This window comes from Molossus molossus, unplaced genomic scaffold, assembly GCF_014108415.1.
Source record: "Molossus molossus isolate mMolMol1 unplaced genomic scaffold, mMolMol1.p scaffold_m16_p_21, whole genome shotgun sequence".
In the NCBI taxonomy this organism is placed as follows: Eukaryota; Metazoa; Chordata; class Mammalia; order Chiroptera; family Molossidae; genus Molossus; species Molossus molossus.
Window position 1 is genome coordinate 4596382 of NW_023425357.1, and position 14098 is coordinate 4610479.

Sequence of the window (14098 nt, forward strand, 5' to 3'; positions counted from 1 at the left end):
CCTCTGTGGCTCTGATTCTCTTTCTTCCTCGGTGAGATACCTTACAAACACTTGGTCTTGTAACAATAAAATCACAGACACAATGGTCCACGTCAGAAAATATCAACAGATGCACATACATATGGATGCTATATACAGTGACTCCATACCTATGTCAGAAAGTAGAGTAGAACATTTTCATTTTTTAAATGTTTTCATTGATATTTTTCAGAGAGAAGGGAGAAATAGAAAAATCAATGTGACAGAGAAACATCAATTGGCTATCTCCTTCATGCCATTAAACTCCACCCTACCGGGGATGGAGCCTGCAACGTCAGAATGTACTCTGACTAGAAATCGAACCAGGACCTCTCACTCAGTCCATGGGCCTACGTTCAACCCAGTGAGACACACCAGTTGGGCTTGAGTACATTTTCCAATATCGATTTTCTATAATAATTGTGATCTTGTGGATGGGCACATGATAGGAACTGATATTTACCAGCTTGAAGAAATCCAGCACAGAACAGAAATAAAGTCATAAACTGTGGGTTTAATTTTAATCTCTGCTTAAGTGAAATCCCTGGATATTTTGGCGATGGCTTGGAGAACACTCCAGGGATAATATGAATAGACATACCTTTGGTCATGCTGTGAACATGGAAAATAAGTTTGCATCCACAATCATAAAAAATATTTCAACCCAACAGCTGCCATGGCCCCTGGGGTTCCTCCAGGAAAAAATGGCCAACAGTTGGCTACATGCTATTAGCTGACAATAAAACCTGTTTTAACATGGGCTGATTCCACTCCTGTAAAGAAGTTCATGAGGTAGCGTGGAGAAAATCTTCAGGATTCCCATGAAAACTGGGCAAGGAAAGATCATCCCAATGATCATGTGCACACATGCCAATTGGTTATATTCCAATAATTAATATTCACATTGAAAACTAGAGGGTTCAGCAGAAACCATGAGTGGTGGCCTACCAACTCCGTGGAAAATATAAAGCAAAATATCTGACAAATTCTGATGAGACTCACTGCAAGAGGAATCTTCCAAACGACTGAGCAGAAACTACACAGGCTTGCATGGCTGAAGTGGGAGAGAAAAAGCTTTAGATGCCGTGAACATAACATTGCCAAATAAGGTATTGTTACCTATGACCTTGAATAAGGTTGGATACATGAACACATCCAAAGTCACTCAGGTCTATTAATGAAAATCGTGAGTTCACACATAGTCTAAATAAACTATGAAAAATAACAGCATAACCATTTGTCAGCAGAAAGTCCCTGTCTGGTTTGGCTCTGCGAACTAGAGAGTCCTGGGTTCAGTTTCTGCTAAGGGCATGTACCTTGGTTGTGGATTGTGTCTGACCCAGGCTGGGGTCGTGGAGGTGGCAACCCTCTCACATATGTTTCCCTCTCTCTCTCTTCCTGCCAATCTATCTGAAGATAAATGCAAAAATGTCCTTGGGGGGGATTAAAAAAAAAACCTGTTCCCTGGCTGGTTTGGTTCAGTGGTTAGAGCATCGACCTGCGGTCCAGACAGACACAAATTCGGTTCCCGCTAAGGACATGTACCTCGGTTGCAGTTTGTCCCTGGCCCTGGTTGGTCATGCGGGTGGCAACCACTGGATGTGTCCCTTTCACATCGATGTTTCTCGCTCTCTCTCTCTTCCTCTCTCTCCTTCCCACTCTATCTGAACAAAAAAATGGAAAAATGTCCTCGGGTGAGGATAAGAAATAAAAAATACAAAACCTGTGACCTGAATGGCTCCATGGCTGCTTCAGCATCTGCAGGCAATTGCACAAGCTGATCACGGGAAGTGATGGGGGCGGTCAGAGCCTGAGCTCAGACCTCCGGATGGGGGCAGGGCTTCTCTTCAGTGTGAACTCCCTGATGTTCAGTGTTTGAAACACTGGCTAAAGGCTTTGTCACATTTCCTACACGGTAAAGCTTTCCTCCACCATGGATTCTCTGATGTTCAGAAGTTTTGAGAAGAGGATAACGGTTCTACCACCTTCTTTGTATTTGTAAGGTCTCTACAGTATGATCCTTCTCAAGTACATTAAGACATGAATGTCTTTTGAAGCCTTTCCCACACTTTTCACAAACATAGGGCTTCTTCCCAGTATAAATGTTGAGTGAGTTCTCCATGCTGGTAAAGGATTCCTACTCTCCTTACATCTGTAGGATTTCTCTCAAGTATTTTTTTTTTTCTTTATTGATTTTATTTTATTTTATTTATTATCCACACCCGAGGACATTTTTTGATATTTTGTTCAGATAGAGTGGGAGGGAGAGAGAGAGAGAAACATCGACGTGAGAGGGACACATCGAGTGGCTGCCACCCACACAACCCAACCAGGGCCGGGGACAAACTGCAACGGAGGTATGTGCCCTTAGCGGGAACTGAACCCGGGTCTCTCGGGACCGCAGGCTGATGCTCTAACCACTGAGCCAAACCGGCCAGGGCTTCTCTCAAGTATTAACTCTCTGATGTACAGTAAGGTGGAAACACTGGTGAAAGTGTTTGTCATATTTTCTACTAGTATCAAGTTTCTTTCCAGTGTGAGATTTTTGATACTAAGTAAAGTCTGAGAACTAGCTAAAGAAGTTACAACATGCTATGCATTTCTAATGTCTCTCCCTTCTATGTATTCTCTGATGGTCAGTAAGGGTTGAAGTCTTCCTGAAGGTTTTCCCACATTCCCCACATTTATAAGGCTTCTCTCCAGAATGAACTCTCTGGTGATAAGTAAGGGTAGAGGCAACACTGAAGGCTTTGCCACATTCTCTACATTTGTAAGGCTTCTCTCCAGTATGAATTCTCTGATGCTTAGTAAGGTTTGAGGACTGACTAAAGGCTTTGCCACATTCTATACATTTATAAGGCCTCTCTCCTGTATGAACTCTGAGATGTGCAGTAAGGGCTGAGGACTGGCCAAAGGCTTTGCCACATTCTATGCATTTGTAAGGTCTCTCTCGAGTATGTGTTCTCTGATGGTCAGTAAGGGTTGAGGACTTCCTGAAGGTTTTGCCGCATTGACTACAATTATAAGGCTTCTCACCAGAATGAACTCTTTGATGATAAGTAAGGGTTGAGGCCATACTAAAAGCTTTTCCACATTCTCTACATTTATAAGGCTTCTCTCCAGTATGAACTCTCTGATGTCGGGTAAGGCTTGAGGAGTGGACAAATGTTTTGCCACATTCTCTACATTTATAGAGCTTCTCTCCAGTATGAACACTCTGATGTCGAATAAGGTTTGAGGACTGACTAAAGGCTTTGCCACATACTATACATTTGTAAGATATCTCTCCTGTATGTATTCTCTGATGGACAGTAAGGTATGAGGACTGGCTGAAGGCTTTGCCACATTCTCTACATTTATAAGGTTTCTCTCCAGTATGAATTTTCTGATGCTCTTTTAGTCTATAGGACCGCCTGAAGGCTTTGCCACATTCTCTGCATTTATAAGGTTTCTCTCCAGTGTGAATTCTCTGATGAACAGTAAGATGTGAGGACTGGATGAAGGCTCTCCCACATTGTCTACATTTGTAAGGTCTCTCCCCAGTGTGAATTCTCTGATGGACAGTAAGTCTTTGTGACCGGTTGAAGGCTTTGCCACATTCTCTACATTTATATGGCTTTTCTCCAGTATGAACTCTCAGATGTTTACTAAGGTAGGAATACTGGTTGAAGGCTATGCCACATTGTCTACATTTATAAGACTTCTTTCCACGATGAATTCTCTGATGTTTAGTAAGGCCTGAGGAATGTCTAAATGCTTTGCCACATTGTCTACATTCATAAATGTCCTTTCCAGAGTGAAGCCTTTGATGGTGAATACGAGCTCCGTAGTGGCTGAAGGCTTTGCCACATTCTCTACATTTATAAAGCTTCGCTCTAATATGAAATCTATGATGTACAGTAACGCTAGAGGCCTTACTGAAGCCTTTGCCACATTCTCTACATTTCGATGGTTCTTCTCCAGGATGAACTCTCTGATGTGGAGTAAATTCTGAATGGCAGTTAAAGGCTTTGCCACATTCTGAACAATTATAAGACTTCTCTCCTGCAGAAATTGTTTGATGTTGAGTATGTTTTGAGCACTGACTAAATCCTTTTCCACATTCCCTACATTTGTACAGTTTTCCCCAAGTAAGAATTCTCTGCTCATGTACAGTAAGACATGAATGAAATCTAAAGGCTTTGCCACATGTTTTACATTTGTAAGGCTTCTCTCCAGTAAGAATTCTCTGATTGAGAGTAAAAACTGAAAGACTATTAGATGTTTTACCACCATCTTTACATTGATGAGGTTTTTCTCCAATATGGATTCTTTTAAGTCTATTTATACTGAATGTTTTACTGGAGACTCTGTCACATGGATTCCATTTGTAATCCTCCTTACCAGTATGAATACTCTCTTGTTCAGTGTGGTTTGATGACTGCTTCAAAGATTTGACACATTTACTTGGTTTGTTTGTCTTCTCCACAATATGAATAACCTGATGTATACTGTGACTTGACATTTGGTCAAAGACTTTCCCACCTTTATAATCATTCTCTGGAAGCTGACTTCTCTGAGGAATATTCGAGTTTGACTCCTGCTTAAAGTTCTTCCAATGTTCATTCAATTGATAACCTCTGTCGCCATTATATGTTCTCTGGTAATCATTAAAGATAGAAAGGTATTTAGTCACAGCTGTAATTTCATTAAACATGTATTGTTCCATAAAATCTATTTTGTGATACTTTTTAAACCATGATGTTTGTATAAAAAAACTCTCCCAAGTTTATGAAAATTGTAGATAAATTTTTAAAAACACATTAATTCTCAGAGCAAGAAATATGATTCCTTATAAAAACATTGTCAAATTGATAACATTAAAATTTTTATAGGTATATTATAAATCTCTGCATTTTTTAAATAATCAACTGAAAGTTTAATCCCACCTACATTTTAAACAATTTGAATGATTATTCACACCACAGATTATGTGAGTTCCAATATTTCTAGAATTACTTTCCAAGAATATATGAGTAAAAAATGGTTTTCAATCTTTACATGTAGGAACACAGTAAACTGAAAATGTAACTGACTTTAAAGTGATAGTCTTCCCAAATCTATTACATCCTTGACCTCCTTAAATAACAAGAATTTTATTATAAATAATTTATCCTATGTTAGTTCTGTTTATATTAACATCTTTCTTCGCATCACAGTCTTCCTCAAAAGCAAACCATTTCATTAAGTGTTCATTATCAAAGCCGCACCATCCATATCTTACCAGTCTTATTTCTGAGAATAAGTCTCGTAGTCCAGGTTTTCGCAAAAAGGCCTGGTTGTATCCAGATGACATGGCTGAAAGAAAATAAATTTTCACAGGTTTGGCACTTACTTGAATGTACTATGAACTTACCATAAATTACTTGACCAAATTACAGTTTTTTGTACTCCAAAAGCAAGTGAATAGTTCCAAGACAGGTACAATGAGAAAAAGTCACATCTAAGAGGGAAAAATGATGCTTACATTTGCCAAGGATACCTGCTCAACCCCCCTGGCACACACACAATGGAAATACAAGAATACTCCTAATTCCCAGTTTCTTCTCTGGAAAAGTAGAGGCGAAGGCACATATGTTCAGTGATCTCGCTGTTTGGAAATGTCTCTAGGGCTATGTTTCTACTGTATATGACAGAGTGGTAAAGGAATGGCAGTACAGTGAATGCACTGTAGTGGTTACTACAAAGAAACAATGAGAAACAGTTCAAACTCTACAAAGACTGCAGTACTTCAGACATATATTAAGCATGAAAAGATACCATGGCTCGGCCTGGTCGGTTTGCCTCAGCCGTGAGAGCGGCAGCCCTTGGACCAGAGAGTCCCGGGATCAGTTCCTGCTAGGGGCATGTACCTCGGTTGCAGGTTGTCCCCAGTCCCAGGTGAGGTCATGTGGGTGGCAACCGGTCGATGTGTCTCTCTCACACTGATATCTCTCTCTCTCTCTCTTCCATCCTGTTCCCTCCTGCTCTATCTGAAGAAGAATGCAAAAATGTCCTCGAGTGAGAATTAAAAAAAACAAAAGAGAAAAGTTCCCAAACCTGGTGAAAGACATAAACATACTACTGCAGGCAGCACAAAGAGTCCCTAAAAGAGGAAACAAGAGACCCACCTCACCCTGGCTTGTTTGGCTCAGCTGGTTTGGCAGAGCATCGTCCCGCGGTCCAGAGAAACCTGGGTTCGGTCCCCGCTAAGGGCACTTACCTTGGTTGCAGTTTGTCCCTGGCCCTGGTTGGGTTGTGCAGGTGGCAACCACTCGATGTGTCCCTTTCACATCGATGTTTTTGTCTCTCTCTCTTCCTCCCACTCTATCTGAACAAAGTATGGAAAAAATGTCCTTGGGTGAGGATTAAAAAAAAGAGACCCACCTCAAAACACATAATTAAAATGTCAAAGGTGAGTGATCTGGTGTGGCTCAGTGGATTGAGCATCATCCCATGGACTGAGAGGTCCTAGTTCAATTCCTAGTCAGGGCACATGCCCCAGTTGTTAGCTTGATCCCCAGCAGAGGGTATGCAGGAGGCAGCCGAGTGATGTTTCTCTCTCACATCAATGTTTCTAACTCTCTCTCCCTTCCTTTCTCTGAAAAAAAAAAAAAAAAAATCAAAACACACACACACACACATATATATTTTTAAAGGTAAAAGACAGAGAATCCTTTTTTTGGTGAAGAACTCTTTTGAGTCTATTTAGGCCACACTGTCGACAACTGACAGAAAGGCAAATCTCAAAGGTTGAGATAATGTTCCTGAGAATAGCAGTTTTGTCTCTCGATCGGTACATTACCAGGAAAAGAGGAAACCTCAGTGGGTTACATGAAATCCATGGGTAATAGATTAGGCAGGTGGGAGAGACAAAGCAAAGCGCTGGAAAACATGACAAAAACAAAAACAAAAAACTTAAACCAGCAATAGAAAAGCAGTTATCTACAATAAAGTTCCCCTAAGACCATCAGTTGACTTCACAACTGAAACTCCAGGACAGAAAAGACTGCCACAAAATATTCAAAGTAGTGAAAAACAAGTAAGTACACCCAACATTACACTACCCATAACAGCTAATATTTAAAATCAAACGACAGCCCAGATGGTGTGGCTCAGTGGATGAGGCTCAACCTATGCGCCAAGAGGTCACTGATTCCATTCCAGGTCAGGGAACATGCCCAGTTTGTGGACTCAATCTCCAGAAGGGGGCGTGCAGGAGGCAGCCAATCGATGTTGATGCTTCTCTCTCTAATTTGTTTCTCTCTTTCTCCTTCTCTCTTCCTTGCTCTCTCAAAAATCATTAAAAATTAAAAGTAATACTAAAAAGATAAGGATAAAATAAAAGGACAGGTAAACAGGTTCCCATACAAAAAAGAGCTAAAGAAGTTCATCACCAAATCAGTACAAGAAATGTTAAAGGTTAGTCTTCTTTAAAAAGAAAAAAAAGCCTTGGCTAGTGGTGCTCAGCTGGTTGAGCGTCATCCTATCTATCAGAAGGGTGCCAGTTTGATTCTTTGTCAGGGCCACATTCACCAGCAGCAACCTGAAGAAGGCACCAAATGATGTTGTGCTCTCTATCTCTGTTTCTCTCTCTCTCCCTTCCCCTTGCACTAAATATCAGTAAACATTTTTTTTTTTAAAGGCCCAGCTGGTTTTACACTCAATAGTCGAGTATTGACCAATAGACCAAGAGGTCACCAATTCAATTCCCGTCAGGGCACATGCCCAGGTTGGGGGTTCGATCTGATCGATGTTCATATTTATCCCTCCTGGATGTTTATATCTCCCTCTCTCAATCTCTCTCTCTCTCTCTAAAATCAGTAAAATTTTTTGTCTTTTGTCCTTGACAGAGGGCATTTTTGCATTTATCTTCAGATAGAGTAGGAGGGAGAGAGGAAGGAAGAGAGAGAGAGAGAAACATCAACGTGAGAGAGACACATCGAGTGGTTGCCACTCACACAACCCCAACTGGGGCCAGGGACAAACTGTAACTGAGGTACGTGCCCTTAGCAGGAACCAAACCTGGGACTCTCTGGTCCAGGGGCCAACGCTCTAACCACTGAGCAAAACCCACCAGGGCAATAAAAAATATTTTTGAAAAAGAAATAACAATTTTGAATAACAAATGGCTATAAAAAACCCTGAAGTCTCCCCAGCCAGTATGGCTTAGTGGATTGAGTGTCAACCCAAGAACTGAGAGGTCCCATTCAATTCCTGATTAGGGCAGGGGCCCCGTGGTTTCAGGTTCGATTCCCACTTGGGTGGCGTGCAGGAGGAGGCTGATCAATGTTTCTCTCTCACATCAATATTTCTATCTCTCTCTTCCTTCCTTTCTCTCTAAAATTATCAATAAAAATTATTATACTGCCCTGGCCGGTTTGGCTCAGTGGTTAGAGCATCAGCCTGCGGTCCAGAGAGACCCAGGTTCGGTTCCCGCTAAGGGCGCATACCTCGGTTGCAGTTTGTCCCCGGCCCTGGTTGGTCATGCGGGTGGCAGCCACTCAATGTGACCCTTTCATGTCGATATTTCTCTCTCACTCTCTCTTCCCTTCTTTCCCTCCCACTCTATCTGTACAAAAAATGGAAAAATGTCCTCGGGTGAGGATAAAAAAAAACAAACAAAAAACTATTATACTAATCAAAATCGGCCCTGGTCGATTTGGCTCAGCGGTTAGAGCGTCGGCCTGCGGTCCGGAGACCCGGGTTCGGTTCCCGCTAAGGGCACGTACTTCGGTTGCATTTTGTCCCCGGCCCTGGTTGGTCGTGCGGGTGGCAGCCACTCGATGTGTCCCTTCACGTCAATGTTTCTCTCTCTCTCTCCCTTCCTCTCTCTCCCTCCCACTCTATCTGTACAAAAAATGGAAAAATGTCCTCGGGTGAGGATAAAAAATAAAAAAAATAAAAAAATAAAAAAAATCTTATCATTTGTTTACAGCACAGATCTACCTAGAGTGTATTATGCTACCTAGAGTGAAATAAGTCAATCAAAAAAGGACATATAATTCCCTGGCCAATTTGGCTCAGTGATTAGAGTGTTGGCCTACAGTTCAGAGACCTGGGTTCAGTTCTCACTAACGGCACGTATCTCGGTTGCATTTTGTCCCCGGCGATGGTTGGGTTGTGTGGGAGGGGGCCACTCAATGTGTACCTTTCGTGTCAATGTTTCTCTTTCTTTCTATCTCTCTCTCTCTTCCTCCCTCCCACTCTAATAAAAAATGGGAAAATGTCCTCAGGTGAGGATAAAAAAACAATAAACAAACTCATAGATACACAGAAGAGTCTTATAGTTGTAAGACCTGATGCCTGTTGAAGGACTGGGTGACAACAGGGAAGGAACTGACGAGTACAGGTGGTAGTCACAGACAGTCACTGGATGTGAAGTACAGCAAAGGAAATATAGTAAATGATGTAGTAACGACTATGTACAGTGCTGGCTGGGTACTGGAAATACTGGGGAAACACTGTGTAAAGTAGACGACTGTCCAACTACTCTTCTGTACACCTGAGACTAACACAGAATAGTATAGAATGAAAAACAGACACCTCAGACCTAGATTAGAATAGGTCTCCCCAAAATTCTGACTACTATATACATGTACTATTGGAAAAGAATCCTTCTATATCACCATGAATTCTAACTGCAAGTGTGCTTCTATGAACAGCAAACATTTTGCATGACGACATACATAATATGGTAGGAAAATGTCACAGGAAGTGAATTCAAATCATTTAAAAATACCTATGAAAAGGGATTTTCATAAAGAAGCAGTTGGCAGCCCTGGGCAGGTAGTTCAGTTGGTTACAGCGTCAACCACAAAGGGATAGTTTGTGGTTCAGTCCTTGGTCAGGGCACACAAAAAATTCAAAGAACAAATGCATAAATAAGTGAAAAACAAAAATCAATGTTTCTCTCTCTATTCCCCTCCTTCTATGTTTAAAAAAAAACAACAACAACAATAAAAAAAGCATTTAAATGATGTGAGAAATATTTTCAATATTAATATATTTCTGCTGTTATTATACAAAATGTGTAGGGGGTAACCCACCCTAAGGAAAACAAGACACAGACACAAAAAATGCATGTAATTTATTAAAAAAAAAAAGAAACTTGTAAATTGTACAGAGAATGACTGCTTTTTAAAATGAACATTTCAGCCCTAACTGGGTCTTAGTTGCTTTGAGCATCATTCCAATATACCAAAGTTGTGGGTTCCTCTTCATTTAAGACACATATAAGAATCAGCCATTCCTGGCTGGTTTGGCTCAGCAGTTAGAGCTTAGGCTTGCGGTCCAGAGAGACCTGGGTTTGGTTCCCGTTAAGTTGCACGTACCTTGGTTGCAGTTTGTTCCCAGCCCTGGTTGGGCAACCACTCGATGTGTCCCTTTCACATTGATGTTTCTCTCTCTTCCTCTCTCTCCCTCTCACTCTATCTGAACAAAAAATGGGAAAATGTCCTCAGGTGAGGATTAAAAAAAAAAAATCAACCAATAACCTTGGCCGGTTTGGCTCAGTGGTAGAGTGTCGGCCTGGGGACCAATGTGTTGCAGGTTCAATTCTGGTCAAGGGCACGTACCTCAGTTGTGGTTCAGTAACCAGCCCTGGTTGGGGTCGTGCTGGAGGAAACCACTCGACATAACTCTCTCACATCAATGTTTCTCTCTCTTTCTATCAGAAGACAGATGAAAAAAATATCCCCGTGTGAGGATTTAAAAAGGAAACAAATTAGCCCTGGCCAGTTTCACTCAGCGATCAGAGCGCCAGCCTGTGGACAAGAGAGTCCCAGGTTCAGTTCCTGCTAAGGACATGTAAGTCGGTTGCAGTTTTCCTCACTCCCGTTGGGGTTGTGTGGGTGGCAACCAGTCCATGTGTCTCTCTCACATGGATGTTTCTCTCTCTCCCTCTTCCCTCCTTTCTCCCTACCGCTCTATCAAAAGATAAATGCAAAAAAAAAAAGAATACAAATTAAAAATTAAACAATTCTGTTAAATATACCATAATTAAGAGACATGCTGAGGAAAGCAAATGAAAACCTCATCATTGCTTTCGCCTGTAGTAAACTTAAATTGAGGAACTAAACACGTTCCTAGATATGAAGTGCCTGATTATTCTGTAACTTACTTCTTACCAAAGCAGAGCACATTGCAGCATGTTGTATCAGCACTAGTGAATATGCAACCACACATGTGGAAAAGATCTGATCAGAAAGTGTAAAGACACAGTCCACAGCCCAGGCAGCTTTGGCCTGAACAAGACAGAATTAGGAGATGAGAGTGATGACGAAATCGGACAACACTGGAGACTTTCCTGCAGAAGGCCGATGCTCTGAGGTCTCCTATGGCGGTAAAGGATTGAAAACTCTATGAGGGAAACATACATTAAACTATTGTAACACGGAGAAACTGGGGAATACAGACCAGACATGTCCTTCGTTAGTTTATATGAAGCAAAAAGAAGTTTTGAAGTGAAAGAGAAAATAAGATTTTCTCATTTCAGGGAGGTGCACTGTGCTGTCATGAAATCACCGAGTGAGAACTTTGTAGCAAACCCAAAACTCTGGCTTATCGGGATGACACTCTGACTGAGTAACCCGGCCATGGCCCCCGTGCTCCTTCATTTGCTCAGAAAAGATGACCAGGACTGGCTTACAGACAGCAAGACCTACCTATTGGAAAAAGTAATGTGAGTTTTCAAAGGATTCTCCTATTTCCAGGTGAGTTTGTGCTCAGTGGAGAAGACATGGTAGAATATTGGAATACTCTAGAAAACACTTTTCTAAAACACTGTTTCCTGATAGCACCTTAATTTTTCTGCACAACATGTAAAGTTTTCAGACAATGAGTTCCTAATTCACATACATCACAAAGCTTTTCTTTTCAACAAAGAAAACCTCAAATTAGTTCCTTGAGACCAAGACTCTGACAGGCTACCATAGAAAGCAGAAGCCCCCAAAGAATGTTAAAGTAATAAAGGAAGCAAAACCCTGCGGCTGGAGGAGGAGCTCTGGAAGGAAGTCATCCTCACCCAGGGAGACCAGGTTCCTGTAGTTCTCCAACATCACATCCAGGTACAATGTCCGCTGAGCTGGGTCCAGGCAATCCCACTCCTCCTGAGAGAAGTCTACGGCCACATCCCTGAAGGTCAGCGGGCCCTGAAAGGAAAGACACATTCACCAAGAAACAGCAAGCGGAGTTCATGTCACCCAACACGGAAACAGTGTTAGGAGAACTGGTTTTGACCTAGGAGAGTATTCGAAACTATCTAATAAGATCATTTTGAACCAGTAATAGTGTCTAGTGTATTTTCTAACATTGAGAAACGGAGATGACACATGTCCACAAATCCACTGCAGACACGTTACTTTTCAGGAAAATAAAATTTAAAATTAAGGCACCAACACATGCATATGGATTTTGAGCGCTGTATTTGTATCTGTGAAGGTCAGTTGTGTATACTTCTCAACTGTAAATGTCACGGTGAGTTGGAAGTGTAAGTATTTCTTCAAGTGTAATGCAGACAATACCCAATTACACTTTTCTAATTTTTTCTTTAATCCTCACCCAGGGATATTTTTTTCCATAGATTTTTAGAAACAGTAGAAGGGAGGGACAGAGAGAGAGGGAGAGAGGAAGAGGAGATAGGGGGAGAGAAACATCAATGTGATAGAGACACATCGGTTGGTTACCTCATACACATGCCTGACTGGGGTTGGAGATCGAATCTGTAACCATGGTACTTGCCCTTGAACGGGAATCGATCCTCCAATCTCCAGTGTACCCGCTGACCCTCTAACCACTGAACCACGCTGGCCAGGGCTGCACACTAATAGCACATTCAAACAGGAAGTTCTTCTGTACCGACTGAGTGAGCAAGTCTCTTCTCGTCACTCTTCTTTTCAGAACTTTCTGAACTATTCTGAGCGGTAAAAAGTGCATTTTCTTAACCCTGATGCTGCAGACACGTTACCTAAAATCTAGGTCTCCCTTCTTCACTGACACGCGAGCCTCTGACCTCATCCCAATAGGGATGTCAGACATGGGAGCCTTCCCTGCTTGGTCTGTCAGGAAAGGGATGTTTTCAAGAGTGGAAAATCATGAAATAAAGGCAGGTATGCTTCCTGACCTGGGGGAGGCTGCAGAAAGTGAATGCAGAACAGGCTCTGGGACAAAGGAGAGGAGTATACAACCTGACCTTAACCATCATAAGGAAAAAATAAATGAAATAAGTCAAGGAAAACAACCTCACTAGGCAAGAATATCAGAAGTAGAGAAATAAAAGTTGCAGGTTCTAAATCCACCCATGTGAAAGGAGAAGCAGACACCGCCTCTGACCCACGACACGTCTTTTACCTGAGAAGCAGCCATTTTGTCCTGGTCCTGGTCCTGCTCAGGGTTGTTTTCTCAGGTGAAGTTAAGTTGGAGTCACAAAATGTGCCTTCAAATGTGTCCGCACAGGCCCTTAATCAGCTCCCACCACACTCACAGCCAGAAGGACCTGGAACTGCTGAAAAGGCCACCCTCTGCTGTCCTTTGTCACTGGGGAGTCAGGAACAATGAGCTCCGACACAGAGAGCAAGCTGTTTTTCTGTCTTCATGTGTCTCTCCTTCCAGAGACGTCCATAAACTCCTACAGCAGTGAGAACATGCACGGCTGTCCTGAGCCCGCAAACCCAATAGAGCACCCTGTTACCCTTCCTGAACAAAGCCTGATGCACATTCTTACAAAGGTATCCAGCAGCCCTCCTGCTAATCTCGGGGCTCACCTTACAGCACCTCAGTAAACAATGAGGCCCCACCAAGAGCAGTGGAACAACTCTATGGGGGAAAACGCACCTGATGGCATTACTTTTTTTTCTTTTAGAGAGAGAGAGACACCCACATAGATGGTCGCCTCCCCCACGACCCCAACCAGGAAGAGGTATCGAACTTGCAATCCAGGTACATGCCCTTCACCAGGAATCGAACCAGGGACCAGGGACCAGGGACACTTTGGTCCCTGGGCAGATGCTCTAACCGCTGAACCAAAGTGGCTAGGGCTGATGTCATTTCTTAAAGTTTCTCA

General features: G+C 42.2%; 2 protein-coding genes across 2 annotated transcripts in view; both read right to left on the reverse strand.

Moving 5' to 3' along the window:
• Window positions 1-14098, reverse strand: part of LOC118638829 (zinc finger protein 345-like) — a 74846-nt gene that overhangs the window by 57510 nt on the left and 3238 nt on the right. The window contains exons 2-5 of the mRNA XM_036274959.1: window positions 13387-13663; window positions 12062-12188; window positions 5282-5355; window positions 4543-4657 (exon numbers count right to left, since the gene is read on the reverse strand). The gene's annotated coding sequence lies outside the window, so the exon portion shown is untranslated. The remainder of the gene's footprint in view (window positions 1-4542; window positions 4658-5281; window positions 5356-12061; window positions 12189-13386; window positions 13664-14098) is intronic.
• Window positions 2621-13401, reverse strand: LOC118638830 (zinc finger protein 879-like). The gene is given in 6 exon segments (XM_036274960.1): window positions 2621-3232; window positions 3235-3411; window positions 3709-4008; window positions 5282-5355; window positions 12062-12188; window positions 13387-13401. Coding segments are annotated over 6 exon segments (1305 nt in total).